Consider the following 19,614-nt stretch of genomic DNA (forward strand, 5'->3'; position numbering starts at 1 on the left):
CAGACATCGCTTGCTGCCTGCAATTTTTTTATCCCTTTGCAAAACTTTGAACCCTTTCCAGCTTTGACACACTGCCTCTTCAGTTAATAACTATCAAGTTTCCCCTTGTCTTCTGTCTACTTTTCTTTGAGGCAATTGCGCACTCAGCACCCCGAGATAATAACACACATCTATAAGATAAAAGCAATAGCATTATTGTAATTGTCTGCCTTTCTCTCTTTAGCCTAATCTTTTTTTCCCCCAGTTTTGACTGCCTCTGTGACACCTGTTTTTGTCTCCTCTGATCCTACGACAGGTTTTCTGCTGACAAGGTTTTTGCCTGACAGAGATTCTGCCAGACAAGAACATAATAAAATATGAAGAACTGCTTGTCAGAGTTTCTGCCAATGCTTACATGAAATGGGGGGAAAAAATAAAAAGTCCTTTTTTTTTTTTAAAGGGGCCCTTTGCTGGTTCCTTTTGGCCTGTCAGGAAAACAGCCTCCCTGGCCAATCCCTGCAAGTCAAACAGGTGTTTTCTTTCGTTTTCTTTCTATACTAACTCCTTTTTCTTCGATAGTGGAAAATATGAACAAAAAAAACCCAAAATGTTTTCTCCTAAAAATTAAGGTTAGACTTAACTTTATGTAGGGGTACCTCAAGAGCATGTCTTTGATTCAGAACTGGCTTTCTAAACTAATTATAAAAATAAAATGGTAGGCTTTTTCTCCCTCTTTCTTGTTCACAGCTAATGCTTTCAAAGGAACAAGCTGTAAAGGACCTTCATCCCAAGTTCTCAGAAAAATATCTGGGCTACTAGAAACTTCCTGCATAGGCAGACTGCAGGAAGGACAACACCTGACTGTGGGGACCATGGTAGGGAAGATGAGACAGAGCCTCTTCTGTGAGATTTGGACCTTGTGTTCCACTTTGTCAGTGTGTGCATTTATGCCTACGTAAAAGAGGACTCAGCATGATTATCCAGATGATTACTCTGATGGAGAAAAACATGTAGATTAATCTTGCAAGCATCCCAACCCCACAGCTGCTGGTATCCACTGTTACCTCTGCTACAGACAGCACTATGGATCAGTCCGTGGTGTCACAGTCTTTAGTGCTCCAACTGATCTCTATTGTGCCAACAATCCTCTCTGGAGATTTCCACCCTGGATTCTGAGGCCATGAGTCCAGAACCACTACTAAAGCTCAGGCCTGGACCTTCATTTCCCACCTCAGCTACACTGTAGGTGTGCCTGGCTATAGACCCGTCTTCTAGATTACCCTCAGAACCATGTTACTGGTCCTACTCTCTAGCCCCACCTTCTTTCATTCCTGATTGAAGCTCCTGGATGGACCCTTGATGGATGGATGGACCTGGATGGACCCTTATTATATTCCCCTGCATGCCAGAGATTGCTAGTGGACATCTATGAGTATCTAGTTTAGTTTACCATGGTTAGACCTCAAGGAACTGTGCTCATGTGTTCTGGCTCAGACCGTTTTTGTTGGGCAGGCCCACTATCGCTGCTCTTTGACATAGATTAACAGTGTCATTATTGAAATCTAGAATCTGTAATGGAAGCTGCCAAATAAATAATCTCATACACTTTGACTAGTCATTCATCTTTGAACTTTGTCTCTTGTCTCCAAAGCCAAATGTCCCCTTTCTATCAGCCATTAACACCTTAAAACTATTCTCTCCATTAATAATGGTGAGATAAGGTTTAATGGTCCTAAAATCATCTGGTTGACATATTATACACAGTGAGACATAAGCATATTTGGGAGTCTTGGATTGTGGTCTGGATTTGGAGGATTTCCATCTTAATCCTAATGCACCTCAACTCCATTAACTGTGATTCACAGAAATTCTAGGTTGGAAGGGATTTCTGCAGATTGTCTGGTGCATGCTTCTAATGAAAGCAGGGCCTCGGATTAGGTTATTTTTTTGTCCTGCCAAGATGTCTTTAGTATTTAAAGGGGGGGAAATTCCACCACTTCTCCAGGCAGCCTATTCTACCTTTAATGCATCCTTGAAAGCTGCAATGAAAATGCAACAGGCACTGCCCACCTCTTAACATCATTCTGTTTGAATGGAGTATGGTGTGGCACATGTATTTCACAAAGGCAAGCTAAGACCATGGTGGTGTTTCTGTTCAGGATGTAACTCTGGTTCAAGCCTATGAAACTCTCTCCCACACATGTTAAGCCATCTCAGTTTTTCCAGGAAAACTCGTTGTCTTAAGGTTGCTCACAGCTGAAGATGTTCAGACCCTGTGAAGACTGGTTCATAAAACTAGTCCTACCATTCATCCACCTTTCCCATCCCAATTCAGGTACTGTGACCATTTCACAAATCTCCTGTTAAATACACTTCAGAAAAATTGACAATTAGAAAAGTCTCTGAGACTCATGTTACACATTTCTTGTATTATCTTTTCTCCTTCCAAAATCCAGATGGAAATGGGAACACTACTGTCTGCTAAATTAATCTGGGGCAAGTTTCCTCATAATGCTATAGCTCAAATTGAAATTCCTCCTTGTAGATAAAAAAAAAAAAAAGGGTTTTTTTGTTCAATTTCAGATTTGCAAAACAGAAAGCTGAGGTAAAGTTACTCATGATATGATTGTTACTTTGAACATCTGAAAGCAGCATGAATTTTTTATTCTTGAAGTCAAATCCCATTTTAACCTTATAAAATATATGGGTAGGGATTGTTTCGCTTAGAGCTCTTTCAATTTGCGTTCTGCTTAACCTAGAGAACTCTAGTTAATTAAGATGTTCCTATAAACAATTAAGCTTCTTTTAGGATTGTTAAGAAGATATAAAAATTTATGATGTAATAAAGTGCAATAAAATGATAAAGTGGTTAGCACAACACAGCAATTCATGTGCAGCAGTGTAGGTGTTAAAAGAGACAAGCAAGCAGGTACTGTCAACTAAACATCCTGGAGTGGATGCATGTCACAGAAGTTCACCACTACTTCCCCACAAATCTGTTGGTGATTTGCACTCCCAAGTCCCACAGAATTTATCCTGCTCATCTGGGAATCAAGTAGTGAACACCAGACACTCTTTTGCTCCCATCTGAAGCTATGGCATGGTAATGACTTTCTTATCACCACCATTAAGGGGGCAAAATCATGGGTTTCACTGACTATCTTTCCAAAAAGCAGCCTCTACTGTGACTGGAAAGAGGAATTCCAAGTGCTAATTTAAAGTCTTTGTTTTTATTGCCTTTGCTCCATCTTGCACATAGCAAGTTTCTTACTGGTTTTCTTCCTCAAGTAGAAAGGGTAAGGTATCATTATCCAAGACATGTCCTAGAATTTTATCCTATTGTATTGGGTGTACTAAATGAGATCAAGCCTTCTCTGTAAAATGCAAATTCAATAATAATGGGCACCAAAATAACAATATCTTGCACTTTTTAAATGTCTTTAGTCTAAACCTTTGTTTTATAGCCAAACAATGGCAATTATAGTTTAAAAAGTGTATTTCAGAGTCACAAATTAGTATCTGATGGTAAAAATGCCAATTCTGTGAGACCAAAAAATGCGATTACTAAATTAAAAGTTTTTCATACAATAAAATGTTCACAATGTGAAAGGATTTCACTTTGAGATGTGAATATAACTCATCCCAGGAGAAACAGACACTATGCTTCTGAATGGGTCATGGTCTCTTCAGGGCTTACAGGGCACTGGAGTGGTCCTCAGCTGCATGCTTAATGGCTGGTCAGGTATAATCCCACCTGACCATGTCTGAAGGACATTGGCATATTCAAACCCAGGACTGTAAGCCAAGAAAGTTGGGGAGAGTGGGAAAGGTCTAACCTCTTCCTGACTGATTAACGTGCGCTGGCAGTGGCAGGGAAGAAGAGAAGAAAACATTTTAATTTGAACAGATCCCCAGGGAAATCGAAGGAGGTATGAGTGTGAACACATGTAAGTTAGAGACTGTGGTTTACTTCCAGGGAAAAGATTACTCAACACCAGAGGATGCCAAATTTACATGAGAGTTAAACCCTTGACCATATGGTTATGTAAGTATCATCTGAATACAAGGATGGAAAAGGAAGGCATCTTATTTGATCTCGGGGCATCTAAGCATTATTTTTTTTCTGTCACTTCTGTCTCATAAACCTTTCGAACAGTATTATTTGTCTTGAATGCCCTAATACCTGGATTTGCTTTTATCTCAGCATGACTTGCATTAAAGGTCATATCAGAGTAACCCAAAGCAAACACTACATCACACCATTCCTAAGAATATGGCAGACTTTAAAAATAAGTACTGGATCAGAGTACCCACAAGATAACAGAGTGCATTTTCTCTGTGCTGCATTGGCTGCTTTGGGAAATCCTGCTGAAGAGAATCAAAAAGGAACAGCATAAGCAGAAGATGGGCACTTAAAAAAGTGTTTACCAGTAATGAATGTTAATCTTGTAAGGTTCCTGGAAGCAACTTAGTAATGAAAAATATGCCTCAGCCTTCAGGGTCAAAAGAAAGTTGTAACAGATGGATTAAAATGATTTTGTCAGTAAAAGACAGGACAAGCCAGACTAGATCTAAAAGAGTTTTACTTTAAAAGTCATGAAAAGCTAGCTTTCATTATCAATGAACTGTTGAGAATTACTTTGCTAAAAATCTCTACATAACTAAAAAAAAAAAAGAGGAAGAAACATGTTCTCATGATTTTCTCAAGTAATTTTAAAGCATTTCAACTAATTAAATAGATTGAATGGAAGGAAACAAGTGTGTTTGATATGACAAATTGTGACTATTTTTTTATATCCAAAGGAACAATACAGAAATAACCTGATTATTTTACTACTCAACTATAATCATAGGATTAAATTTCTCTCTTTATTTTTTAATTTACTCTCTTCATAAAAATCTCCATTTTTAAGAAAATAACAACATGGCAGTTTTGTCAACATTTAGAGAGACTCTAAAGATTATTTTGTTTTATTTTGTTAGGGATTATCTCTGACTTTGCAAACCTGGATTTCTTTCACTTAACAGCTTTGGACTGAGACAAATGTAGGAACTCAGCTAAATTTTATTTCAACATAGCACTCATCTTCATTCTTGTCTCATTTCCACACAGTTCACATTTAAAATATAAACCTTCTTCATGAACCAAGTCCTTTCAGAAACTTCAAGATAAGAGAGATGGCATTACTAAAATTTCCACAGCATTCTTCTGTTTCTCTTCTTATTTCTACCTGTCATTCCTTTCTTTTGTTCTCAATTCATGTTTCTTTTACCTGACAGCTTCATGACCTACCATGTGGAAATTCAGAAAACTCAACCATTCTGAATGAAGAAGTCACAGTCATGTCAAGCATCTGACTTTATGACATTTTCCATTTTCTAGTAGAGGCTGTTGTTTTCATTCTTAGTCTCATTTACAGCAATCTAGTACATGCATTAAATAAATATTAGCAGCAGAAAACTTCCTTCACAAGGTGTAACTCACACGGCATGTGTATTCACTGTATGGCAGCTTTTAGTCTGGAAAAAAAAAGTAATGGATGTGCCGTATGTGCCAAAATCTACCAGTTAATGTCTTCTTCATTAAAACTGAAAGGAACTTTATCTCAAAGCTACCAGAGAGAAGGCCTGGCCCAGTCTTGGATGGGGCTGTATGTGGCCTCGTCATACCTCTAAGAGGTACTAAAACTTACCTGAATAAATACCCTATCCCTGAGCTGTACTGATTGGCACAGTGCAGACGAAAAGACATCCGAGACCCCTAGAGGACTAAGGATCAGCTTTCTCTGAGAGAGGGGGAAAAAAAAAAAAAGAAGGGAAACAGCACAATGTTCACAGGATACTTAATTTCCTAAGGTAGATTGAACAGCGTAAAATTCAGCTACTCCAGGTATGCACAGTGTACCAAAACATCTGAAAAACATGCTGTTGCTGAGTTTTATCAGTGACCTTTTTCAGGGTAAGACAGAAAAGTGGTATTTCTAATTTTCTGACTCTCTTTGAAACAAAGTGACAATGATTTCAGACAAATTTAGTAATACTAATATACAGCGAGAGGGTATTTTTGTGGGGATACTGAAACTAAAATAAGTAGAATGAATGTCAGAAATAATAGCTTTAGTCTACTGTGATATATGTGGCCTTGGCACACCTTTTCAGAGCAAAAGAGTTATGAGAGGGTAGACTGTATTTCCCATTGATACTGCATTGGGTCTTTTGATCTGTTGGACAAGGTATAATAAGAGTATTTCTGCTAGCAGTATGGTAGTTGTTATTCTGATATCAATGACATGCATACAAGGCAAAATGCAGAGTCAATGAAATCAACATCTTTTTACTGCAGACTTGCCTAATTTCTTTCCTCACAGGCTAAGATACTTTTGCTAGAGGAAGCGCATAGCAAATAAAGTGGTCTTTTTTCTTTATTTCCAAAAAACTTTGACTACGTGTTGTAGTCATCTTACTCCCATATGGCTTAAAAGCCACAAAATACCAATTGCCTGGGTTAAAAAAAATTCTCTTTAAAAAACTAAATTTTAATAAGATTTTATTTCCACCATATGGACTATACAAAGTATCTTAACCATTGAAAAAAAAAAAAAAAGGAAGGAAAGACACCTTATCTGCTTGCCTGCCTGAAGTCTAATAAGTACTGGATAATGCTGCTACGCTCTGCACAGCTTTTGGCTTTGGCCTTAAGAACACTGATTACCACAATGACACAAGGCTCAAAAACTTGATAAACTGAACTTTTGTCAACAGAAATATTTATCTTGGCACAGAAGCACTTCTCAAATGTATCTGTTCATATATTTACTATCCTGCTTTTGGCAACTCCAGACAGATGAAACTGAACCTGTAGGAAACCTTTCTTTTCAAGATGTGTGCAGCTTATTTCAGGTAAGCGAGGGACACATGAGAAAGACAATGGAAACAGGAAAGAAGAAAACAGGTGAGCAGCTGCTAAGTACAATAATACAGTAGTGAATGTATGCCCTTTCCTCCTCAAACCAAGAATTCCAACATTTTAAATGGCACCTCTTAACATGAGTTAATTCTGCACAGATGAGTCAAGCGCATCATGAGAAGACTGCCATTCCAAGCTATTTTTTGATCTATTCAGTATCAGAACTGAATAAGCACAGTACTTACTGTTGGAAACACCCATTCTTTGATAATTACATTCAGTAAGGCACTACATCATGTGTCAAGGAGCTGAGCTGAAATTCATTAATAAAAATCAGAAGGAAACCCTTTAATTAAAGCAGCAGGAAATACTATTTGCATTCAAGGAAGAACTTCTGAAAGTACCATGCTAACGGTTTTAAGAAAACAATTTCTGAAGAGTAATCTGATTCAGTCACTTTGAAATCCAGAAAGTAATTTATACACCTGTGCTTTATGTATATGAAATCTGACTTGTCTCATTCTGCCATAAAATGTAAATACTCCAGATGAATGTACACAAAGCACACTAAAAAAAAAAAAAAAATAAAAAAAAATCAGAGCATCATTCACTCCGCACAGTAAAAAACCAAACACTTTCTAATAATATATGGCTGTATTAAGTTTTCCATTTGGAATGTTAAGCACTCAGATATGGGAGCATTCACCTTTAAACTTTCTGGATTGGTAAACAGGGACATTTCTATAATACACACTGTGGTAATCTCAGATTACTGTCATACACTCTGACTTTGAATTCAATCATCTCATAGGGAAGAATTTATCAGGAAAATCTGACTGCACTCTTGTAAGAAGTACCAATTAAAATGAAAACTCAAGATGCTCAGGTGCCAGAATCTAAGTGCTAGACTCCCGATTTCTATTGCTCAACAGGAGGACACCTTGCAAAAAAGCTAGACAGTGCTTCCCTATATGTGGATCAGCAAAATCTCAGATGCTTATTCTACACAAAACCTGAAGCAAGCCTGAACTATACAAATTCTGTGAGGTCTAGCAATTCTTCCAAGAAATGTGAACCTGGTTATACTGTGACTGAAGATATTTTTCTGGGAAATAAGGGGAGCAAATATTAGTTATATCCTTAGATAATCTAGTATATAATAAATCTGCAACCAGCTACCAGGTTGGTGCTGTTCTAGGCAGGCTGTAAGCATTATTAGGCTGTGTACCTGCTTCCCTTTCCATTTCTATGGAGATTTTAAAAGATTCTAAGTCAGTCTGTGCTGCTGAATTTGTTGAGCATTCACACTTGTCATATGTCAGCCTGGGAATCAAGTACCTTCTACTCAAGGTCTAATCAAAATAAAATAAAATTCATAGAATAGAAGCCTTAATGTCTGATAGAAGTGGGGAATGAGGACTTGCTTGCTTTGGTGCCAATAGCCTAGACCATGATAAAAAAATTACTTCAACAGTAATTTCTTCTGCAAACATAGCAATCTTTTTGTCCCCTTCTCCCCCAGCCCTTCTATTTTTTTTTCATTAAACCATTTTAAGTATCCTCCTTATTTGCCTTCTAATGGTGTATACAGAGCTCTCTTTCTCTCATGCTAGTTTAATCATGACTGTCCAGAAAAAAAACTCCACAAAATACACAAAGTAGGAAAGGATAAATAAAATGGAATTTTCATGCCTTTATATAGAATCTGGGCGTTCTAATCCCTTCTTTCTTTATTTACTTAAACTTAAATCTGTGAGCTGTTCAACTCACAGATCATGTACGCACAATTTCGTGGAGCCATATAAAATACACTCATCCCAACGTGAGATCTGCAAGTTTAACACTGGTATGTTTGAACTTCCATTAGGCTCTGTGACTTTTTGGTTGATGCCTCTTTGTAAGACAAACTCTGCTGTGCAACCATACTGTGAACTTCTTGCCTTTCTGTTAAGCCCTGCTAGAACTACATTATTTCCTGAAGGCTAGAATACTCTTTTGAGCTGTACACAAGCTGTTGCACTCTAGAAGTACTTGAAGCTATTGCCAGAATAACAGACTATTACTTTTTCATCCTACAAATTGCCATAAAAAAAGCACGTGCATGTACAAACCCAGTCTGTGCACACATGCAAGTGTAGACAAATAGGTATAACTACTGTCTATATCACTCCAGTTCTTACTATTTAGAGATACTGGTAAAGATAGACAGAATAGAAAAACAAACCTGGAACAGACATTTCTTACCATGTGCCACCCAGCCATGTTTACACTGATCACAGGTTCTCAGGTTAATCTTCCCTGGCTGAAAACATTCACATGTGCAATTTACCAGTGTACAGCGAATAGCCTAGAAAAAGAAACGAAAAACACATATTAATGTATTTCTACCTGCTAGTACAAATTTTTTGTGAGGGCTCTAAGGATATGAACTGCATAGCAAAACCCATTTTTCTAACATCCAAAACACTGCTCTTTCTTTTAAGTAGAAATTAATTTTCGTTCAAAAACATATGTTAGTATGTCCCATGGATTTGAATACATTCCTAAAATCTTTAAAAGAATTGCTCTATTTCCTTTAGGGAAAAAAAAAGTGGTAGTACGAGGATTCTGCAGGAAAACTACAGATATGTTTCCCCTTCTCCCGTGGTACCCAAACTTATTTTCAGGTTTCCTTTATGTGGTTCAACTAAGAAGTAACTCTGCTGCAGAAAGGATTCACGTATTTGATGGGTTCCCAAAACAGGATAAAGTGATCAAGGTACAAGAATAGGACTGGTTCATAAAACATTCTGTAACTTTCCTTTGCATTTATCATTTTCTCTAGTATCTAGGCATAGTCCTCTAGCTCCTAACATTCCTCATTTGTTAAACATATATTTCTCTGTTTCAGAGTAGCAATTCTAAAACTCCAGTCCTATGCAGAGATCTCAAATTTGCTTAAATAATACACATTATTAATATCTCATCTTACTTTTTAAAATTATTTCAAAAATTACACAGGTTTACTTTGGCAGGGGCTAGCTACATCTACAGAAAAGTGAATATAAATTGAATGAGACTCTTTATAATGTAACAGACATATGTTTTTAAATAGTGTAGAAGATGACCTGTGCACTTCAAACTGCTGCTAATAAATTTATGGCATGCATTTAGATGTAATTTGCATGGAGATTTCTGAGACGGGGACGCTTATTCTGATCATTCAAAGATTAACAATCTACTGTAACTACCAGAGCTGCCAGGAAAAGATATCTCTATAGATTTAGATGCAATCAATGATTACTTGGGGCTAAGGTGGAGGAAGGGTGCTTGGTACCTATTGCCACAGCGATCCTGAAGAATTATGAAGACACTTGCCTTTTCCAAGGAATTAACAGGCACATTCACACACTTTTTCCATACTAAAAAATAATTATCTTAACTATACTGCCTTTAAAAAATTACATTCAGCATTAGCTTGCCCAAGCTAAACTCCTTGGCTGCTGACAATGAAAAAGGCTCAGAGTTATTCTAAATGTTTGATCTCTTTACTTATTTATCTGCACTAGACAGCAATTTAAAGACATTTGTAGTTCAGGGATACACTTAATATCTGTATTTCTCTGACAAATTTCGGGTACAAGAGTCCTTTATCCCTCCTATAATATTGCTCTTTTACAATCTTTTACAAACCTACTGGGGAAAAAAAATCCTGCTCTATTATGCCTGACACTTCAGGTCCTCAGCCCCAATGTCACCTGTCCAATTACTCATTAGCTAGGTTATAAAACACTGCTCTATGTATGCCTGATTAAAAGAATTAGTAATATGAAATGTAAGGGTACCAAAGAAGTGCTGACTATGCAAGAATAATATATGTGTTTGTGGGTTATGAGGAAAAATTCTCCTGAAAGGCCCTGTTTCATGTTCAATAGTTTATTGACTCAGTAATATATCAGGTCTCCACTGGTCAGTAATGGTGTTCTTTTGCTAATACGTTCATTAATTAATGAACTCAGTAATTAATTGTACTGCAAGAAGGAGGTCTTAAAAAATGGTATTCTTATTTGACCATAAAAGATTTTCTCACATTCACTACCTTTTTTAGATCTCTGTGCCTATGTGACACATATTTGTTGTATTCGATGGTATTTTGATTTGTTCACTTGTCACTTACAGTATGTATAAGAGGTGTAATATAGTGTAGTACATGTAGCAGATGAAACTCTGACATTTGGTAGAGCTGCTTTATTAAGGCTCATCAGCATTTCCATTACAACCCTATCTACTTTTGGCCTAGAGACTAACAGGTTGTCTGTAAAAATTTGATTCAGCTTGAACCTGAAATACAATGTTTCAGCCTAAGAGTAAATTTTATTACACACCTTAAAAATGATCCATTTAGCTGTTATAGATTTAAGATGGGGTAAAAAAGTTTAGGTTACATGTTTCTTTTCTTCTTTCCTAAGTTAAAGAGAGTATTGATGATGTAAAGTGTTGAAGGAGATTAATTAATTAATATAATTTCTATCTTCTATATCGCAAAAAAAGTTCATCCAAATTTTTCAGAAATGTGAAAATGTCAGCTTTTTCCCCAAGTAACTAAATCTGAAAAGTCTTCAAAAAGAGCTATGCAAAAAGTCTTCAAAAAGAGCTACTTTTATAAAGTAATACAGATTGGCATGAGAAACTCAAAAGATAATTAACAAGGCCAAAATATTGTCTGGCCTTACTTGGCCGCTTTTTCTGCAGCATGTGTGTGGATGCCAGGTTGTAATTTGGTTTCAGTAGTTCCCCATTCCACCACAGAGAATCCCATGCACACTTCTGAGTCTTGAGGATTACCCCTCAAGCTGCAAGATGCTCATTTAGGACTGGAGATACTCATTCTAGTTCAAGTTCTGGCATGATCTTAGGCAAATTACTTTTTAGCCTGATGCCTACAATTCCCTAAACAACAACGAGACACAATGATAGTAAAGTGTTACCAGGGTAGATGCAACATAAATTTTGAGGCACTCTATAGTAGTAGCGGCTATTGAAAAATCTCAATCTTTATTTAAAAGATAAATTTTTCACTCAGTTTTACTCAGTTTGTTCAGAATCATTGCAACTACCTCAGATCACTACAATATCCAACATGAAGCCAATGTAACTGGGTGAAGAAAAGATTCAAGATGCCAGAAGTAGTCTGGCAGGGACGGAACACTAACATTCACTAAACACAAAAGAAAGTACTGCCCTTGAAGACCTTCAAAATGAAAACTGAGCTTTGCAAGGATATGTATCCAAATTATTAACAGTGTTTTTCTACTGTTTTTCAATAGCATTTGAGCATACAAGTCAGTGAGAGCTTGTGCAAGAGATCCAGGAAGGACCCAGAATGGCAGCCGGAGGTGAATGTGGCATAGATTCACCTAAGAATCCAAAGCTGTAATGCAGATCTCCATTTTCCAGTGGCAGAATTTTAAGACACAGTAGCTGGTGTGCTTGTAGATAGCAGTGTGTGTTGGTCAGACATCTGTTACTGCTTAATTTGAAAGGGGTGGGGTCGAAAGTCTGGATAAGAAAAAGATCCTGGGTGAGTTTGTAGCCCCTAAATATTGTAACCATTGTTCAAATCTGTTAAAGAGTAGGTATAAAAATCCAAGGGTGCAGCAATATTAAACTTTTGCCAGAAAGTGCTTCTGAAAGAGTACAGCTAGGCATTCAGGAAGTCATGCCCTGTAATTCTGCCTTCCTGAGATTTTGCTAAAAAGTTTATGCAATGGGACTTTGCATATTAAACTAATTTGTAGGGAAAGAATCATAAATCTTCCATGACTAAGGTTTTCCTAGAAATTTCTCTAAGAAAGACAGAGAGAACAGAAGGAAAGGAAAAAAAAGCAATGACTTTTCCTAGTAAAAGGAAGGGTAAAATAAGCAAATACAGCCTCCCCTGTACTAGCTGGTAGGCGACCATGTATTTAGATGACAACTTCCAGGTTACATATCCTTAAGTATGTAACAAAACATGGTTTTCTACAGCTTCTTGAGACATGCTGTTATGTTTTACCACATCAATGGCCTTCAGTTAACAGGAGTTCTCAGACATTTTTATACACCCCTTCAAGTGAGTTCCTAACATAACTTTGCTTGTATTTCTATCAAAATTATAATGAGGACCCGTGGAGGAAATAGACTGGATTTCAGTAGAATCATTTAAAATAGTTTATACCACTGATTCCTAAAATCCTAAAATGTTATAATTGACACTGAAACATTCAGAAATATCCTGCTGATCTCTTTGAGATCTTCTTCCTGTAAAGCATAACACAGAAAGAAGGGAACTCTGTCTAATATTAAAGCATGATTTCTAGTACATGTATGCATAAGTTTGTATGGATAACATTAAAAGATGTTAGACCTGACGTCTGTGGGTTTCCCCTAGACCAAAGATATTCATTTAACATTGTTTGGGTGATTTGATTATATCTAAAAAGTAAATATTATTCACGTGTTAATAGAAATAGCCTATAGCAGCGGTGGAAAATCAATCTGTCTATTTTGCAGAGCTTCCAAGGGATAAGAAGCAATAACCTACCATGAAAGGGATTACAGTGTGGGAGAAGGAGGAGAATATGTGAAAAAGAGATAAGATTCTTCCTCTGGAGTTCTTACCAGTGACTACAAGAGATGAAGGGAGTTTTAAATGATAAAATATTCTGGAGAGATGGGTAAGTTTTGCAATAAAAATTCTTAATATAACTTGTGATGAGACCTCAAGAGTCCTGTGAGGTTGAATAGCATCTTACTGAAGTCTCAGATACATCCTTCTATGCAGTGGCAGTGTTAACAGAGCTTTACTCTTCATGTCCTTGCCTCACCTTTTTCATGCACAAAAAGATATTTAAGAAATGTCCACTATCCAACCATCTATAATATATTACTGTGCATCTGAATACATAATGGAGTAAACTATACCCACTCTCTGTACAATCTACCTGTCTAATGCATCGCCCATACATTTATCCTACAGAGCTCACACAATCTAAATCCACTGTTACCAGATACAGGAGCATGAAGCTTGAGGATGATCTGGTCATCGAAATCTTTTCAGCAAGACTGCAGACCAGCCAACTGGTGCAGTTCTTGACAGCTGCATTAAAATCAGTAAGACTCTTAAGTGCATATGCACTTTGCACAAATGTATGAATTAACAAGAATGCCAAGGGTTTTAAATACACACACATATACACATACACATACTTAAAATTTAGATTTTGTATAATGTGGCAATTCATAAGTTCTATGCGTTTTTGTAATACAGGCAAGAACTTCCCCTGCTTAATTGACAGAAAAAATGATCTAATTTATGATTTTAGAAACAATAAAAGTGTTGGTGGTTTATATCAATAAATGAAATATTTGCATGAAATTACAAGAAGTAAAAGCAAAAGTAAAAAGTAAAAGCAAAGGTTACTCGGAAAAGTAAAAGTTTCCAAGTTTACTTGGAAAAGTAAAAGCAAAAAGCACTTTTGCAACTTATCTCTCAACTTTAAGAAAAACCAGTATGATAAATTAACATTTTCTATCTATTGTCAGACAGTTTTATTCTATATTGGAAATGCCCAATACCTAATTTTGAACCAATATTTTACTGAAAGTAAGTAACGCTGTCATTGGGAGACTAATTTAGAGCCATATAGTAGTTGGTCTTGAGACATGACACCACATCAAAATAATCAAAGTTAATGAGTAAGAGGCTGATGAGAAACATAGAGATCTACACTTGTGTTGGTTTATGTTGACTCATGACAGTAAGTTATGAAGCAGCAGACAACAGGTAAGTTCTGCACATGTTTCAGCACTTTTTTAATAGAGTCTCCTCTGCCATTATTTTTTTCTTACTGTTTCTTTGTTATAAAGTGAAGAAGACAAAATCTGTCTATCTAAGCTGACACCATTGCTCAGCGCAGGACTGTACCATACTACTGTTTTACGTTGGGAGTTGTTTCTTTCTTTTCCAAAGTGCATTTTATATGGTCTGTAAACAGCTCTTAGAAAATCTGTCACTTCTCTTCTTTACTATTTCATGAATCCAAATAAATATTTTTGTCCTGTCAATTAAGTACTTTTTTAAAAGACCACAGCATGGCAAAAAGATCCCAATGAAATTATACTCCTTTAATAGCTGGCAAATCAGGAGTACAATACAGTCTATTTTCAAATTAACATCAAGAGGAGGATCGTTTGTATACTGACATTTAGGAAATGCACAGTGTCACCTGCCTATAACGAGCTTGTTATTACAGAGAATTGTTTTGGTTTAACTCCAGCTGATAACTAAGCCCCACACAGCCACCTGATTTGGGCGAGAGTGGGATGGGGGAGAGAACTGGAAAAGTAAAAGTGATGAAATTTGTGAGCTGAGATAAAGAAAGTTTAACAGATAGAGCAAAAAAACCCACAAGCAATCAAAAACAAGGGATTCATTATCCCCCTTCCCACGGGCAGGCAACATTTCCAAAGTACTTTTTAACTTGTAAGAAAGAAGGAAAACTGGGGTGGAAGTGCTTGCCATACTTTCTCCAGAAAGAAGCAAGACATATGCAGAAATATTTCTGTGTTTACAGGGAGATCTTATGTCTCCATCACATAATTCTGGTACAAATATGACAATTTTTAAACTCAGCTAAAATGTTTACATGGGTAATTCTGCAGCCAAAACACTGGACTGGAAAAGGAGCAATGCCTTGATTCTGATCCTGGGTGTGTCACTCCCACAGATGTACTGTGGGGCACTGGTCAAGTTGCTTACTTAACAACTCAATTTCTAACTGCCCAATCTGAAAAAAAATGGGCAATGATAATACTTACCATTTTCAGAGATAAGGCTAATAAACTGCTCACATAACATAGTAAACTATGAGGACAAAAGGTAAGGCAGAAGCATTTGGTGTTACTATTTCTCCTGCTGGCACAAAACTTTTAACAGATTTTTTTTAAATTATACAATCTTAGGTTGATTTACCACTCTTAAATTAATTATTTTAAACATAGGAATCACCTAGAGGAAATAACCTTAATTGATATATGACCATTACTAGTTTCAATACCTGTAGTCTAATAATGCTTTGCCCAAAACAAAAAACAGTAAGGAGGAATATACTTTGCATTTGAATGGTCTGAAACATTCATGTAATGTTACGATACTTCTGATCTCTCTCCCATTTAGAGATACTCAAAGATCTTCTGAGTTATTCACTGCATTGCAGTATTTTCTTAGCAATTTCACATCACATTGTTTCTTACTTGTATTTATTTTCAGTAAGTACAATTCGAAAGGTAGTAATATTGTTATATTTCTCTGTGGCATTCAAGAAAACTCTTACTAATATAATACGAAGGGAAGGATGCTAACAAGAGAGAAAGCTGTTAATAGGATAAAACAGCTTTTCCTGGAACAAGGACGACATAGTCTTTAAGCATTTTATAAAACTATTTTCAAGTCTTCTGGAGAAAGAGCTGGTAAGTGAATAGGGAATAAGAAGACAAGGAAAAAAATAATTTGTAATCTATTAATTTAGAAGTTGCTCTTCAGTTCTACAGCAGACACTTCCAAAAGTGGAAACCTGTGTCAAGGAATGCTACCTAGACTTTTCTAGAGAAAACACAATGCAAAATATATTTATTTTTCAGTAACTTTCTGTAGACCTTTCATCCTGATTCTAGACGCTCAACTCACAGTGCTGTCAACAGGATATTCTACGAAGACTAAAGGTAAAGTATTACCCTATGTTTCCGTAACATGCAAAACTAGCCTGAGGTTCTAAGGCACCAAAGACAAAGTTGTTAGCACTGAAAAAAATAAGACTGACAAGTGGTTCTTTGCTTAAAATTGAAGAGAAAACACATAGTTGATTTAAGAATGAGATTCCCCACACCTGACAGCATGTTAGCAAACACAGACATTTGTTCTTATAGTTGAAAACCAGATTCATGTTATGAAACCAACACTGTCAGTCACTGGAGTTCAACCACATACTCTTCTAGATAATAACATTGCAAGCTCCACCCAGGTCCTCATTTCAAGTAAGCACAAATTACCATCTTCTTTAGAGAGCACAGGCAGCAAGTTGCTTCCACTGGTTTTACTGCCCTGCCTACCCCGGATCAATCATTTACTCTGCTCTGGTGAGACCCACCTGGGGTACTCCATCTACCTCTGGAGTCCTCAGCAAAGGAAAGACATGGACCTGTTGGAGCAAGTTTGAAGAAGGACCATGAAGATGATCAGAGGGCTGGAATACCTATCCTATGAGAAAAGCCTGAGAGAATCGGGGTAGTTGAGCCATGGTGAGAGATGGCTCCAAGGAGGCCTTGTAACAGCCTTCCAGTACCTAAACAAGGCTACAAGAAAGCTAGAGAGGGACTTTTTCTAAGGGCATGTAGTGATAAGGACAAGGGGTTATAGCTTTAAACTGAAAAATGGTAGATTTAAATTGGATATAAGGAAAAAAAATTTTTTCAAGGATGGTGGTAAAACACTGGAAAAGGTTGCCCAGAAAGGTGGCAGATGCCCCATCCCTGGGAACATTCCAGTTCAGGTTGGATGGAGCTCTGGTACTGTCCTGATCTAGTTGAAGATGTCCCTGCCCATGGCAGAGGGTTGAACTAGATGATCTTTAAATGTCCCTTCCACCCCTAACCATTCCATGAGGCTATGATTCTACGGAAAGTCCAGGTGATGATTCTGTGGAAAATAAGTGCATCTGCTGACAACTATATTGGGTAATACTGAGATCCCCATACTGTAGTATCAGCCTTGTGAAAGTATGTAAACCAATAATTCAAAGCTTGTGATGTAAAAATTAAACTAAATAAAGCATGCTCCAAATGGAAATTTTCCTGCAGTATCTTAAAAAGACATACAGCCTGTTGATGTAGTATGAGCATGGAAAGAAGCTGTCAACATATTTTTTACACTACATGGACTATTGGGTCAGTAATTCACAAAAGAAGATTCTTTTTCAGTAGATTATAAATGGTTCAAAAAGAGTTATTTAAATCTTTTAAATCAAACAACAAATCTATTAAATCTAGTATCTGTTATTCATTAATTGTATCCCGACAAATTAATCAGAAGCCTTAAAGGTGATCAGATAAATATCTCTCTAGACTAGCCTTGATCGATCTCAGTCACAGGCTGTCCAGTAAAAATTACAAGATGCAAATACGCAAAAATATCAGCTTTAACAGGTAAACAGAGAACCTTATAAGAAAAATGTAAACATCCACGCAAAATTATGTTGGCAAGATCAGCAGTTAGATTTCTTATTTTCAACTTTTTTCTCTATAAATCTATAGAATAAGCAACATCTGAGTTAAACAAAGTAAAATGCAGCATGGGTCCTGGAATAGCTATTCCTTTCTGTCCATTTATTTAGGAACTCTCCTTTAAGAATATCACAAATACATTGTTTGCTGTCTAATCTGCTCTTCAAGAAGATTTGACTTTTCAGGCTTTTCTTTCCTTCTCAGATGTTACTGTTTTCTGGATTCTAAATGATGGGTTTTCAGTTTAGGAAAAAAAAATTGGATTTACACTGCACTGTATTGCATTCTTGCCAGTGAAGCTAAATACGAGTTCTAAAGAAGTCACATGAAAGAGTTATAATGAAAATTTTATTGTTTTGAAAATAATTCTGAAAAGAAAATTATCTTTTCTGTTTCATCAAGGTCAACACTCTGTACTATGTGTCCTGTTTTTAACTTATAACCTAAAGCAATAACTTCTTATTTCTACTGTCAAAATACTCAATCCTGCACTGTTCCTTCAGTGACCAACTCTGTCAGCCACAAAACTGACACTGTAAGCAAATAAGAACAAGCAAACCACACAACCTTTTTTTTTAACCTGGCCCCCAAAGAGCCAGATTAATAGGTGCAAAGTTTTCTCTTCATTAAAGTCATTCATTATTTAAATATGTATTTCTCTCAGTAATGTAACTTTTAAATTTTGCTTCTTCAATACCTCCTGAAAATAGAGTAACGGATTTTTTTCATGAAGGTTCACTAAAGTATACTCTATCCCTTCATCTTATGTATGAGAGAGAAGAATTACAGTAAATAGAAATGGAAATACATAAAATGTTTCTCCTTGGCCAGAATAGAACATGTATATATATATATACACACGTGTGTGTGTGTGTGTGTGTGTGTGTGTGTCTAACCAGAGAGAGAGAGAAAAAGAGAGAGAAGGAGGGTGGGGGGAGATATCACTGGTTTTCTCAGAAGGATTTTCTTTTATACATAGCTTTATCCTATAATTTTGTCCCTGTTGGGCATACTGCCTAAATTTAAACACAAACAGTCAAGCAATGAAGAAACATTACCACATTTACTGTGAACAAAAACTCCCAGTTGTACAGTGAAATTTTAATACATTTCAACTTATCTCTTTTACTAATGGGGAGAGTACAAACCCTGCAGGAATTCGCTCTGCAAACTGGTAATTACAGTAGACTCACTTTTTTATAATGCATATGTATAGTCAGACACAAGAAACATAGCTGTCCTTCTGATGTAGGTTACAATAGGAATGTTTTAAAAAAATTATGAAAATCTACTGCAATTCTAAAGGAATGCATTAATTCAGAGGAAGTTGTCCTTTAGCTATACTCAAGAACACAAATATATATAATAGAATATAATAATAATTATATTTACTTGCTTTTATAAACCAAAGCACAAGCTTTAGCCACCTG

General features: G+C 36.4%; 1 protein-coding gene across 4 annotated transcripts in view; it reads right to left on the bottom strand.

The window, feature by feature from the left end:
- Positions 1–19,614, bottom strand: part of BNC2 (basonuclin zinc finger protein 2) — a 339,161-nt gene that overhangs the window by 121,541 nt on the left and 198,006 nt on the right. For all 4 annotated transcript variants that reach the window (XM_064641043.1, XM_064641042.1, XM_064641040.1 and 1 more), the window contains exon 3: positions 9,131–9,233. In XM_064641043.1, the coding sequence (XP_064497113.1) occupies positions 9,131–9,233 (103 nt within the window). The remainder of the gene's footprint in view (positions 1–9,130; positions 9,234–19,614) is intronic.

The sequence above is a fragment of the Pseudopipra pipra genome, chromosome Z (assembly GCF_036250125.1).
Source record: "Pseudopipra pipra isolate bDixPip1 chromosome Z, bDixPip1.hap1, whole genome shotgun sequence".
NCBI lineage: Eukaryota > Metazoa > Chordata > Aves > Passeriformes > Pipridae > Pseudopipra > Pseudopipra pipra.